Genomic DNA, 14,457 nt, shown 5'->3' with positions numbered 1-14,457 from the left:
CACTGTAAGTGCTGTTGTAGGCCGTACCTGGTCGGGGACAGGAGATCTAAGTGGAGCTCTAGGCCCTCTCTGGTCGGAAACAGGAGATCTGTGTGCTGCTGTAGGCCCTCCCTGGTTGGGGACAGGAGCACCAGTTCATCGGCAAGCAGCAGACACTTGATTTGAGTCCAGTAGGGAGAGGTTGGGTGCTGCAGTCTTTTCCAGTTCTCTTGCCAATTCATTGATATAAATATTAAAGAGAGTGGGACTCAAGCTGCATGCCTATCTCACTTTTTTGAAGTCAAAAAAGCATGAGCCTCTCTGTCTGTCTGTCTCTCTCTGTCTGTCTCTCTCTGTCTCTCTGTTTCTGTCTGTCATTCTCTCCTTATCTCTTTTCATCGCTCTCATTGTAAGTCACACACCTAGTCATGTCTGAAGCAAGGCCAGTCTCTCCTGGGTCACCACGGAGATGAGGAAAAGCAATAACTTCACAGTTGACCTCGTTGCTCTTTCACTGCCCTGAATCCGTTTCACACACACGCTCACGCCTGCACACACACACAGACAGACAAACACACACACACACACGCTTCTAGCCCACTGCGCTTCACACACGTGCCGCCAAATCTAATCTGAGTGGAAACTGCTGCCCCCCACCATCCCTCCGTCTTTCCCTAGAGGAGGAGAGATGGAAGAGTGGAGCAGGAGGAGGAGAGACAGAAGAGTGGAGCAGGAGGAGGAGAGACAGAAGAGTGGAGCAGGAGGAGGAGAGACAGAAGAGTGGAGCAGGAGGAGCAGAGACAGAAGAGTGGAGCAGGAGGAGGAGAGACAGAAGAGTGGAGCAGGAGGAGGAGAGACAGAAGAGTGGAGCAGGAGGAGAAGAGGACGAAGTAGAAAGTGGGGGTTTAATCAATTTATCTCCAAGAAGAGGAGGGAGACCCAGGGCGATACTGCATCGATTGTATGCAGCCCCTTCATCTCTGTGTCTTTCACTGAGTCGTACAGACAGTTAGACAGCTCCACTGATGGATGGGGACACACACACACACACACTAACAGACACTCAGGAAGTGTTCTCATATTTGAATCATATTTGTACAGTAGACGTGTACTCCGATAATGTTTACTCCCAGCGGCTGTCAGGCAATGTCAGATCTTTCCATATAGCGTCCCAAAGCCCCGTTGAGACTGCGCCGTCGTTGCTCGTTTTGGTGGTTCTGCATCTGGTGTTGACAGTGGAGAGATGCCGTCAGATCCTGTCGGTCTGGTCACCCCTCTCCTCTTTTCCTTCTCTTTATCTCTTTCCCTCTCTGTCTCTGTCATTTGTTCTTATTCTTCCCCTCTCCTGTTTCCCTCTTTTGTTTCTCTGTTTTTCTCTCTTTCTCTCTCTCTCTCTGTCTTCCCTCTACATCACAGTTTACCTCGGTCTCTTGATCTCTTTGAGCGTTTTCACACTACAGTGATTATATTTAGATGAACGAGACTTGTTGTGAGATTTATGTCTATAAATTGTTTTGTGTTGTCGCACGTCACCTTCCGTGGTAACCCGGAACACTTTTCCAGCAGATAGGCCCCCCTTTGCTGCTGAGGTCTAAAGTAACAACACTTCCATCTGGACGTTTTCATTTTTTGAGAATGGATCGTCATAAAAATATCAACACTTAGGTGCATTCTTATGCAAGTGAACATAGAGCAGATGCTAAAACGTGGAGAAAATGAAATTTAACAAATATTAGTTTCTTTTATAGTTACACATGCATCTACCTCTGGGTCCTTAATGCTGCTGTCTCTGCACCCTGGTTGCTCATGATACTTTATTTGCCTCGTTTGCACATCTAGAATGCCATTTAGAAATTGCCATTTGTACCCGAACAAGCATCTAAAAAACCAAAGCTCCATAAAGAGAATCTGAAAAGAACATGTTGTTGCTGTTGGAACGCAACTAAAACACAAAACCAATCTACTTTGACCAGTAATAGCATTTATGGACAGACAGCGTCTGAGTATGCCATGTTAGTTACCTAGTGACCAACAGTGTCAGGGAGTTTAAACTCATTCCAGGTTAGGGGTGTGTTGGACATTACGGCGCAGTGGAAGTTTCTCATTGTTAGTAGTAAATCGAGAATTGTATTATGCGATTGTTATTTTAATTAAATTGTTGTGATGTCTCTTTCACTCTCACACTGTCTCTGGCCCTCTCACCCTCTCCCTCCCTCTCCCTCTCTCTCCCTCTCTCTCCTTCTCTCTGTCAAACTCTCCTTCTCACTGTCACCCAGTCTCTCCTCTATCTCCTCTCTCTCTCTCTCTGTCACCCAGTCTCGCTCTCTCCCTCTCTCACCCTCTCTCTGGCATTCTGTCTCTCCTTCTGTCCTCCCCTCCTGTTCTTTACCTCATAGACCAGGACTCTAACCTAGATGTCTTAACTTGTATTTGTCTTCATGTTGTTATTAACGGAACATTACAATGACCGTACGGTTGAGATGTGCAAGGTCTTCCATAATGATTGGCAAACCGGAGAGTTGTCTGCTGGGGTGCTCTGTTTTCCTGTGTGTAGGAGTGGAGGAAGTTAGTTCATAGTATAATATATAACAGGTATTTAAAACCAACTTCCAATAAATATAAAAATAGCTTCACAATGCCTAGAATTAAAACTGTCCTTAAAATAAGGTCAGTGGGTATTGGGTTCAGTGTATTGTGTTGTACAGTACTTAAAATCGAATGCTTGCATGCTAGTGCTCGCTTGTGCATTTAATGAATATGATCACTGGCACCTGCGAGCCACCTTCCTACCGTGGGACCGTCTGTCTCATGTTGTGTGTGTGTGTGTGTGTGTGTGTGTGTGTTTGCTGTTCCTTCCAGTTCTCCAAGGAGAAGTACCTGCTGGAGTCACCACCGGAGAAGCTACGGAAAGAGCTGGAGGAGGAGCTTAAACTCAGCAGCAGTGACATCCGGAGTCACGGGTGGTACCATGGTCATATCCCCCGCGAGGTACACACTCACACCCACACACACACACACACACACTCACACACACACAAGTTTGTACAGCTACCCTCATGGGGACCAGAAAATAGGAATTGCATGCTTCCTTGCCCTAAACTTAACCCTAAACCTAACCTTAACCTAACCCTAATCTAACCCTAACCCTAACCTTAACCTCAATATAAAAGAGTCTACATACCTAACATTGTCTTAGTGATGTTTAATGGGAATGAGAAGCCTGTATTTGTAAATGTTTTCGCCTTTCACTTTCCACTTCAGGTTTTTTTGGCTTTCATATCTCTTCATTTGCATAATGTAGAGCCTTCCATATGCTCTTTGTCTTAAAAAAACAGGAACATTCTGTAACTTGGAAAATGTTACTCTCTCTTGGAGGTTAGAAGGGCACAGCTGTGTGTGTGGCTGTCGTTGGTGCTGAACACCCACACTCTGTAGTGAGTTGAAGCGTCTGTGTGAGTGCCCCCTCACCCAGGTGAAGCCCCAGGAAATCATTAGCTAGCATAAAGCTACATTCACACTGGAGTAAACAGTCTGAGCAGGGGGAACCCTCGTTGCTAAAACAGTGTACTCTGTCTCTATGGTGATGGGCTCCCACGCAGTCAGCGGCAACAGCACTGCCACAAGTCTGTCTGGCTTTCTCTGCTGCTGGTCTGGCCTGTAGCAGCACCGCCCCCTGCTGGCCGTGTGGAGGATATTTGTTACAATGCAATTACACACCGCTAGACACGGTGCAAATCTTTCAGCAAGTAATGCGCAAAAAGCCATGCTCTACTGTCAAAGGTAAATGCTGCTGTTGGTCTCAATACTAAACAGTGTGTGAACTGCCCTGAGCTGTAGTATAATGGCCATATACCACACCCCATAGATCCTAACTGCCTGAATAAAAACTGGATTTGAGAAAAAAAAAAAATCTGTTTTAATTGTGTCAGTAATTGGTTTGTAATTTGAAGCACCTCAGGAGTTAGTGGTGTATTGGTCATATACCCCAGCCCTCCATCCTTATTGGTCATATACCCCAGCCCTCCATCCTTATTGGTCAAATACCCCAGCCCTCCATCCTTATTGGTCATATCCCAGCCCTCCATCCTTACTGGTCATATCCCAGCCCTCCATCCTTACTGGTCATACACCCCAGCCCTCCATCCTTACTGGTCATACACCCAGCCCTCCATCCTTACTGGTCATATCCCAGCCCTCCATCCTTACTGGTCATACACGCCAGCCCTCCATCCTTACTGGTCATACACCCCAGCCCTCCATCCTTACTGGTCATACACCCCAGCCCTCCATCCCTTTTACTTAAATGTCTCCTGGCATTATTACACCGATCAGCCTTAACATTATGACCACTGACAGGTGAAGTGAATAACACTGATAATCTGGTTATCATGGCACCTGTCTTGTGGGTGGGATATATTAGGCAGCAAGTAAACATTCTGTCCTCAAAGTTTGTGTTAGAAGCAGGAAAAATGGGCAAGCGTAAGGATCTGAACGACTTTGACTTTGTGATGGCTAGACAACTGGGTCAGAGCATCTCGAAAACTGCAGTCCTTGTGGGGTGTTCCTGGTCTATCAAATGTGGTTCAAGTAAGGAAAAGTGGTGAACCGGCAACAGGATCATGGGGTCCAAGGCTCATTGATGCATGTGGGGAGAGAAGGATGTGTGGTCCGATCCAACAGACAAGCTACTGTAGCTCAAACTGCTGAAAAGGTGAATGCTGGTTCTGATAGAAAGGCATCAGAACACAGTGCATTGCAGTTCGTTGCGTATGGGGCTGCGTAGCCGCAGACCAGTCAGGGTGCCCATGCTGACCCGTCACACTGCCGAAAGCGCCTACAATGGGCAAGTGATTATCAGTTCTGGACCACGGAGCAATGGAAGAAGGTGGCCTGGTCTGATGAATCACGTTTCCTTCTACATCACGCGGGTGGTCAGGTGCGTGTGCCTCACTTACCTGGAGAACACATGGCACCAGGATGCACTATGGGAAGAAGGCAAGCCGGCGGAGGCAGTGTGGTGTTTTTGTCAATGTTCTGCTGGGAAACCTTGGGTCCTGCCATTCATGTGGATGTTACTTTGACACGTACCACCTACCTAAGCATTGTTGCACACCATGTGCACCCTTTCATGGCAACGGTATTCCCTGATGGCATTGGCCTCTTTCAGCAGGATAATGCGCCCTGTCACAAAGCAAAAATGGTTCAGGAATGGTTTGAGGAACACAACAATGAGTTCAAGTTGTTGACTTGGCCTCCAAATTCCCCACATCTCAATCCAATCAAGCATCTGTGGGATGTGCTGGACAAACAGGTCCAATCCATGGAGGCCCCACCTCGCACCTTACAGGACTTAAAGGATCTGCTGCTAACGTCTTTGTGCCAGATACCACAGCACACCTCAGAGGTCTAGTGGAGTAGATCCCTCGATGGGTCAGGGCTGTTCTGGTGGCAGAAGGGGGACCTACACAATATTAGGCAGGTGGTCATAATGTTATGGCTGATCGGTGTATAACTCAAGGTAAAAGTCCTCATAGGATATTCATAGAATATTCACATTTACATTTTAGTAATTTAGCTTAGGCTCTTATCCAGAGCCACTGACATTAACGAGTGCATCCATTTCAGTTTCGGCTCTTTGGATAGGGTTGCATAACAATCTGACTTTGAGTCAAACTGTGAATGTACAGACACTGTGAGCAGTCTTAGCTATATATGTGAAAGATACCCAACCATTTTACAATGTTATTATAACTCAAGCATGCTATAGTACACATTTTAGCAAAAAGAGGATGATTAAGAGCTGTACAAACGTGTTACCAACGCAATTAAACCAGTAAATATGAATGCTTTGTCACATCCCTGCCTTATGGGCTCATATATCATGGCTTTCAGCCAATCCATGGCCAGGGTTCGAACCACCCATTTCATAATGTGTGGTATAGAATGACCCTGATTATTGTAGTGTTATTGTCCATTTACTAACATTCCTCAATAACCTCTCTTTCCCTTATTGACATCTAGGTGTCAGAAACAGTGGTTCTGCGAAATGGTGATTTCCTGATCCGAGATTCGCTGGTTAACATGGGGGATTACGTCCTAACTACTCGTTGGAACCATGAGGTTCTACACTTCAAGATCACCAAGGTCCTGGTCAAGACCAGTAATGACTCAAAGGTATTAAAGATTTAGTAACAAGTCTAGTCAATCCAAGAAGACTGTCAATTAACTATTGATAATGTACAGTATCTCACAAAAGTGAGTACACCCCTCACATTTTTGCAAATATTTGATTATATATTTTCATGTGACAACACTGAAGAAATGACACTTTGCTACAATGTAAAGTAGTAGGGGTCCAGCTTGTATAACAGTGTACATTTGCTGTCCCCTCAAAATAACACAACACACAGCCATTAATGTCTGCTGCTAACAAAAGTGAGTACACCCCTAAGTGAACATGTCCAAATTGGGCCCAATTAGCCATTTTCCCTCCCCGGTGTCATGTGACTCGTTAGTGTTACAAGGTCTCAGGTGTGAATGGGGAGCAGGTGCGTTAAATTTGGTGCTCTCACACTCCCTCATACTGGTCACTAGAAGTTCAACACGACACCTCGTGGCAAAGAACTCTCTGAGGATCTGAATAAAATAAGTGTTGCTCTACATTATGATGGCCTAGGCTATAAGAAGATTGCCAAGACCCTGAAACTGAGCTGCAGCACGGTGGCCAAGACCATACAGCGATTTAACAGGACAGGTTCTACTCAGAACAGGCCTCGCCATGGACGATCAAAGAAGTTGAGTGCACGTGCTCAGCGTCATATCCAGAGGTTGTCTTTGGGAAATAGACGTACGAGTGCTGCCAGCATTGCTGCAGAGGTTGAAGGGGTGGGTGCCAAGCATGTCTGCAGATATAAACCCTGTTGAGCATCTGTGAGGCATCCTCAAACGGAAGGTGGAGGAGCGCAAGGTCTCTAACATCCACCACCTCCGTGATGTCGTCATGGAGGAGTGGAAGAGGACTCCAGTGGCACCCTGTGGAGCTCTGTCGAACTCCATGCCCAAGAGGGTTAAGGCAGTGCTGGAAAATAATGGTGGCCACACAAATTATTGACACTTTGGGCCCAATTTGTACAGGGGTGTACTCACTTTTGTTGCCAGCGGTTTAGACATGAATGGCTGTGTGTTGAGTTATTTTGAGGGGACAGCAAATTGACACTGTTATACAAGCTGTACACTTCCTACTTTACATTGTAGCAAAGTGTCATTTCTTCAGTGTTGTCACATGAAAAGGTATTATCAAATATTTACAAAAATGTGAGGGGTGTACTCACTTTTGTGAAATACAGTATATTCATGTTTTATTGAAGACCTAATTATTGTATATGAAAGGTTGACTGTTGCAGTTTTCTTTTGAGTATTTATTTTACTACTAACATTGTTGTATTTTGTCTCTGACTGTTGCAAGGATTTGACTGGTAAATCATGTCTGCTTTTATTTAAAGGTCCAGTACCTGTTAGAGACGGAAAGCTTCAACTCCATACCTGAGCTAGTCCGGTTTTACGTTTCTGGGCGGCGGCCTGTCTCCCAGCCCAGTGGGGCTCAGATCTACTGTCCAATCATACGCACCCTCCCTCTGCGCTACCTAGAAGCCACATTTGCCTTAGCCAATAGCAGGCATGGCTCGGCCCACTCGCCATCCAGTCAGAGAGGAGCGTATATCAAGAGGCGGAGCGTAACCATGAATGACGGATTGACCACAGAAAAGCTGATTCCTCACAGGTTAGAGAATATAAGAAAACAAGAGACAGACTTACTGTATATAGTCGTAACATATCATACTTTGTTATCTTTCTTCCTTCTTCTTGCTTGTTTGTTTTTTCATCTTTTTGTTCTTCTACTTTTTCATCTTGAAACTGTTCAGTGTGTGCTTATATATACATTTGTACGTGTGTGTCAGCCATATAAACCAACGCTGTAAACCGTTGCTCATTCAGTGACGTGGAGTCCACCAGTCCAGTGGAACCACCAGTTCTCCAGGTACAGGTCCAAGTCCCAGGACCGACCCTGCTACCGCCGATACCAAATCTAGGAGCGGAGGCCGCTGCTGTCGCAGTGTGCAGGTGGTGTGTGTTTCTGGGTCAAAACACCATTGTTATGACAGAGCACAGATCTCTTCTCACTCTCACCCCCTGTTCTGGATTCACTGAAAATGTTCTAGGTCAGAGGCATACTATACATTCTGTACAATATGGCTCTGTTAGTCTAGCTGCTACACCAATCGCTCCCACACTGACCCGTCGACACGTCCCTAGAATGCATGACTCTTCCTCTGCACAGCAGCTATTACCTTGTTGTATGAGTGGGCCAACCTTATTCTTCTCCCAGAACCACAGCTCCGGAAAAAAGTCGAAAAGGAAGGTTTTGAGTGAGGAACAGAAGTGGTAAAATTAAGAGTCCACTGCAAATTTAACACCTCACTCAAAATGTTCCTTTTCAACTTTTTTGGAAAGGAAAGAAAAAGGTGCAGTGGTCTCTTAATTTTTTCCGGAGCTGTATTTCAGCTATCTGGAAATGCTCATGAACAAACATGACATAACAGCGATACTATGAATTGATTATTCAGTACCAGTATTTCTGGGACATGGATGAGATTGGCCTGTGTTTGACCTCCTCTTAGATTTTAGACTATTCAACCAATAGGGGAAAATGTAGAGCTATCACGTATGTTATGATATTGACTTTTGGAGCATTAATCGAATCAATAATACTCAGACATGTTAATGGGAGCCCAGTCGAACCCAATCTAATATTAGGACGATAAGGATTTAAAGGGGGATACTCGGAGAGATTACTTTTCCACAAGTGGCACCGCCGGTGTGTCGAAACGCTCGAGACGCCAAAACAGAGGAGTTGCTTCAATGATGCTGCGGAAGCTGACTCGGTCATATTTTACCTTTAAAGGAAAATGTTTCCTGTTTTAAAGTCCCTGTAATGAGGCTGTCTGTGTCTGCAGCCCTTCTACCATTCACAACCACAAGGACGCCCTGAGGAACTGCGCCATGAGCATGGATCAGATCCAGGAATATCGCTGCCCCTTGTCGCCCGTCGGGGAAACACCTCTTTCCCCAGCATACAGCCACGGTGAGTTCTGCATCCAAGACAAGAACAATAGCTTTTTACATCGAAATGATGTGGCGGCCTCTCTTTTATCCCCGAGCGCCCTTGGTCTAGATCATCAGAAATGGGGTTTTCACTTTTCAGACAATCAGTTCCATTTCCCCAGGCGAGTTGAATGGACCTTCGCTAAGTAAACCAGTCCAGATTGAACCTGCGTATGGGACATGCCGTTCATGATGTCTAACCCCTGCCTCTCTCTCCAGTCCACAGACACAGAACCCAATCTGGAGGAAGGGTTTTGGCCACGGTGCCCCCCTCCCCGGTACTGAGACGGTCCAGCGACCCGCAGCTCAGCCCAGGCTCCAACAACAACCTCCCGGATGTGCTAGCCGTTAGCTCCACCCCTGGCCACGGCCCCTACCCAGCCCCGGCAGACGGCTCCGAGACGGGGGGAAGCTACTGCGATCTCCGGCCCTCCCCGGGCCCCTGTCCCGGGGTCCAGCCGTGCGCCGTGCCTCCCACGCCTCCGGCTAAGAGCTACGTGGAGCGGTTGCGCGTGGAGGAGGGACGGGGAGTCGTCCCGGAGAGGGAGGAGGGGGCCGGGGGGGAAGCGTTCAGCGCCCCCCTGGTGGAGACGGCCTCTTCCTTCCGACCGGGGAAGTACATCTCGTCCCTGATGCCACAAGAGAACAAGCCCTTGGAGATGAGCGTACTGAAGAGAATCAAAGAGCTGCTGGCGGAGGCTGACGCCAGGACGGTGGCTAAACACATCACGATGGCAGACTGCAAGGTATGGACGCCACTGTCTCCAATAGTAAACGCACACACCATCCTTTAGCCTGTAGGACAGTGAATAGGGTAACAGACGCACACTGGTGTTGTGTGTGTGTGTGTGTGTGTGTGTCGCCTTCCTGTAAAAGCGAATCTGTGATGTCACTAATCCCCTGCTGTCAGACACACTTGTCTATCATGCAGCTCGCTTAACTCCTGCGAGCAGCCACAGGTTAATGCAGAGATGACTGCGATCCTCAAGCACTATTCACTCCAGTATTAATTTGCAACGTGAATTAGGAGCCAATCAACCAAGCCTCTCAGAGACCATTAACATAGAAATGACAGTAAACCCTTTCTCTCCCTCCCTGTCTCCCTCGCTCTTTCTCTCCTTTTCCTCTTCTCTCTTTTCCTCTCCTACAACCTACATCCCTGTCTCCTTTATGTCCTCCCTTCTTTCCTTGCCTCTCACTGTTTTTCCTCTCTGTGTTGTGCTACCTTTCTGTCTGCAGGTTGCTAGGATACTTGGCGTTACCAAGGAGATGCAGAGGATGATGGGAGTAGGTTCAGGGCTGGAGCTTTTGACTCTTCCTCACGGGCATCAATTGAGACTTGACCTGCTGGAGAGGTATAACATAATATGTAGGGTTGGGTTTCGTGTTTTGGTTAGGGTTAAGGGCAAGCGTTAGGGTTGTGGTTAAGACTACACTTAGCGTTGAAGTTAAGGTTGTGCTTAAGACTAGGGTTAGCATTGGGTTTGGGGTTTTGGTTAAGACTAGGGTTAGCATTGGGTTTGGGGTTTTGGTTAAGACTAGGGTTAGCATTGGGTTTGGGGTTTTGGTTAAGACTAGGGTTAGCATTGGGTTTGGGGTTTTGGTTAAGACTAGGGTTAGTGTTGAGGTTTGGGTTGATGTTGAGGTTTGTGGTTAAGACTAGCATTAGCGTTGAGGCTGTTCTCTTGTTCATCCCGCTCAGCCCTCTCTACCGTCCCCCCATCCTCTGTCTCCCGTCCCCCACACCCTCTGTCTCCCGTCCCCCACACCCTCTGTCTCCCGTTCCCACACCCTCTGTCTCCCGTTCCCCACACCCTCTGTCTCCCGTCCCCCACACCCTCTGTCTCCCGTCCCCCACACCCTCTGTCTCCCGTCCCCCACACCCTCTGTCTCCCGTTCCCCACACCCTCTGTCTCCCGTCCCCCACACCCTCTGTCTCCCGTCCCCCACACCTAGGTTCTACACTATGTCCATAATGATGGCCGTGGACCTGCTGGGCTGTACCGGAAGCACAGAAGAGAGGGCTTCGCTGCTCCACAAGACCATCCAATTGGCTGCCCAACTCAAGAGTAACCTGGGGAACATGTTCGGCTTTGCTGCTGTGATGAGAGCATTGGACTTACCACAGGTATGGACCAGCCCTATACAGCAAATACAGAGTCACTAAATACACACATACCGTCTATACTAACAAATGTGATCTTGTGCCATTTTCTTTCTCTTTTTTTTACTCTTTCCCTCTCTTTCCTCTTCTCTCTCTCCCTTTTTCTCTCTCTCTCTCTCAGATCTCACGTCTGGAACAGACATGGATGACGTTGCGCCAGAGGCACACAGAGGGAGCCATCCTCTATGAGAAGAAGCTCAAGCCCTTCATGAAGAACATGAACGACGGCAAAGGTACAGAATCCGCTGCCTCAGAGAGCACCTCGCTAAGGTGGGCGGAATACATCAGGGGGCGTTTGCCCAGGGAGATTTTTAAAAAATTGTCTGTTGACCAATCATATCATCCATGAAGATGTGTTATGATTCCCAGGCTGCATTCACATAGGCAGACCTGTTTGGGAATCTTCTTTCCACAGATCACATCAGATCTTTTTAGAGTGAATACATTGGTGTAATGAAGATAAGGATTGGGCTGGCTCTGTAAGAGTAGTCATATTGTATTTATTTGATCAGTGGATCTGACTCACTCTCCATGTGTGTGTGTGTGTCTTAGAGAGCAGTGTGCTGTCCAACACGTCGTTCCCTCACGTCATCCCTCTGCTGGCTCTGCTGGAAAGGGGTGTGGCGGTGGGGGAGGGGTTAGGGGTGGGGATAGAAGCCTGGGAGAACGCGGAGGCGGGGGTTGATGTGGTGATGTCCCATCTAGAGGCAGCCAGGATGATCGCTCACCACGGTGGGCTGTACCGCACCAACGCTGAGACCAAACTGCAGGGTAAGGGATCGGTGCGTGTGTGTGTGCGTGTGTGTGTGTGTGTGTGTGTACGTGTGTGTGTGTGCGTGATCTAGGTCTATATGTACAGGGGCTGTTTGTGCATGCGTGCAGCCGTGTTGCCTTGCACATGCAAGGCCAGTTTCCTGGACCCAGGGTTACAGTCAGGAAACCCGAGAATCTCATTAGAGATTCACAGACTTACTCAATCTTTGTTGCTTTTAGTGCTTTTAGTCCAGGGATAAGATTAAGCTTAACCCAGGTCTGTGAAACCAGGCCTGGGATGTAATAGCATATGAATAGTGTTCTGTGTCAGATGTATTGACATGCTTATGTACTAAACACTAAGACCCTGTCTAACTAGTGGCTTGTGTGCATTGATTTGTTCACTGAGGAATGACTGTAGTGTTGTGTTACATTGGAAGTTGCTGTATAATATGTGTGTGGCTGCGTGTGCATGGGAGCATGTTCACTATGATGTATATTGTGTTTCCTTGAAATTATTGGGAAATAATGATTGAGGCTTTGTGTTGTTTTGGGAGATGGGAGTTGATGGTTGACAGGATGTTTACATCGATCACTTTGTCGGTACGGATTCTGTCCTTGGCGTCTGAGCAGAATTTCTGTAGCCTTTTTAACTGCCGTGGGTATTGTGCAATGTTTCTGATATCATCCCATCCATTTCTCTTCTGTTCTGTTTCCTCTTCCGCTAGGCTTCCAGGAGAGAGGAGAGATTCTGGAGATCTTCACCACAGATTTCCAGATGAGGTTGCTATGGGGAAGCAGGGGTTCGGAGGGCAGCCAATCAGAACGCTACGAGAAGTTCGATAAGGTCCTGACTGCTCTTTCCCACAAGCTTGAACCACCCGTACGCCACAGCGAGCTATAGCACCCATCAACCCAAATACCCCTTTACACAATACATCACTCACAATGGTACGGCCTGTCTCTTCTTTATGTTGCCTTAAGGCACGTGGATTCAGAATAGTCCAATGGGAAATGAAATGGGGGGAGCTGGCTCACAAGGAAAAGCAAAAAAACTGGTTGGAGAGAAGACGAAAAACAGTTGGACAGAACGGAGCATCTCAACGTACATCCCCAGGAAAGCACAAAGGGCTTTTTCACAGCTTCTCGACAGTGCAGGAAGTAGGGTATCCTACCCATCTGCAATGTACAGAGAACTACGGTGTGAGCCGAGGGTCAAACAGCTAAGATGCATGGGATCTGTTTTCACTTGCACCCGCCCTGTCCTTATGGTACCTGTTATAGCCACGCTGTTGTATCACTCACTTAAAGAGACAGTAACATTTAACACAATGTGCTTGTCCTTCAAGACACCTGGTCTATTACCATTAAGTGATGGTAGCATAAACCTAACCACATTAAACAATAGATGTGCATTAGCTGGCCTATCAAAAGCCTTGATGCAAAAGTTACCACACACATTTCTATTTTTAGAGTTGTGAGATAAAGCGATAAGGTTTCAGAAGATTTCCAAAGTCAAGTCAGACAATTTTTTATGAGGGCTGTGATGTCATAAAGAGGACCCTGCCGACCAGGCCTTTTCTTACACTGTAAACACAGAAATATTTTCAAACGTAGCTAAATAATATGAAACCAAAATTTGTACCACACATTTCAATTGAATATTCAGCCTACTTACAAACAAATACTTTATTATTGTACTATCCAACTAGCCTACTAGCTATGCTTTTAACCTTATCCTGGCATGACTCAGCCAGTGTATTTCAACACATAGCTAGTTAACTGGCTAATTTCAAGCTGCAATCGCTTACTGAGCCATAATTTAAGCAACATTTTGAAAATAGCCCACTTAAAGTAATCGAATCAGTTAGCAAAAATACCATGTGGTCATCTTACTCAGCAAGCTAGTTGGCTAGTTTGCCTATGTAAACAGCATGGTTTACCAAAGGCTAACAAATATTGTTCATGCTTCTGATCTAGAAAAATGGCCCAACTTTAATGACTCAAAGTGTAGTTTGAGACATAAAGAGAATGCCCAGTATACAGTATGTACTGTATATACACTCACCTAAAGGGTTATTAGGAACACCTGTTCAATTTCTCATTAATGCAATTATCTAATCAACCAATCACATGGCAGTTGCTTCAATGCATTTAGGGGTGTGGTCCTGGTCAAGACAATCTCCTGAACTCCAAACTGAATGTCAGAATGGGAAAGAAGGTGATTTAAGCACTTTTGAGCGTGGTATGGTTGTTGGTGCCAGATGGGACGGTCAGAGTATTTCACAATCTGCTCAGTTACTGGGATTTTCACGCACAACCATTTCTAGGGTTTACAAAGAATGGTGTGAAAAGGGAAAAACATCAAGTATGCGGCAGTCCTGTGGGCGAAAATGCCT

The 14,457-nt window shown here is 46.6% G+C and overlaps 1 protein-coding gene across 6 annotated transcripts in view; it reads left to right on the top strand.

Annotated features, from left to right (window-relative positions):
• sh2d3ca (SH2 domain containing 3Ca) overlaps positions 1-14,166 on the top strand; it is a 62,120-nt gene extending 47,954 nt beyond the window's left edge. For 4 of the 6 annotated variants that reach the window (XM_010877341.4, XM_020053578.3, XM_010877344.4 and 1 more), the window contains 11 exons: positions 2,839-2,967; positions 6,001-6,153; positions 7,482-7,759; positions 7,975-8,103; positions 8,994-9,121; positions 9,361-9,887; positions 10,381-10,496; positions 11,098-11,269; positions 11,427-11,538; positions 11,858-12,076; positions 12,787-14,166. In XM_010877341.4, coding sequence (XP_010875643.2) covers positions 2,839-2,967; positions 6,001-6,153; positions 7,482-7,759; positions 7,975-8,103; positions 8,994-9,121; positions 9,361-9,887; positions 10,381-10,496; positions 11,098-11,269; positions 11,427-11,538; positions 11,858-12,076; positions 12,787-12,962 — 2,139 coding nt within the window. In that variant the 3' untranslated portion in view covers positions 12,963-14,166. The remainder of the gene's footprint in view (positions 1-2,838; positions 2,968-6,000; positions 6,154-7,481; positions 7,760-7,974; positions 8,104-8,993; positions 9,122-9,360; positions 9,888-10,380; positions 10,497-11,097; positions 11,270-11,426; positions 11,539-11,857; positions 12,077-12,786) is intronic. The other 2 variants (XM_010877342.4, XM_010877343.4) reach the window with 2 other exon arrangements.
• The last annotated feature ends 291 nt before the right edge of the window (positions 14,167-14,457 follow it).

Source organism: Esox lucius, chromosome 14 (genome assembly GCF_011004845.1).
Source record: "Esox lucius isolate fEsoLuc1 chromosome 14, fEsoLuc1.pri, whole genome shotgun sequence".
Classification (NCBI taxonomy): domain Eukaryota; kingdom Metazoa; phylum Chordata; class Actinopteri; order Esociformes; family Esocidae; genus Esox; species Esox lucius.
The sequence above is the reverse complement of the archived record's forward strand: the minus strand, read 5'-3'. Positions and strand labels throughout refer to the sequence as shown.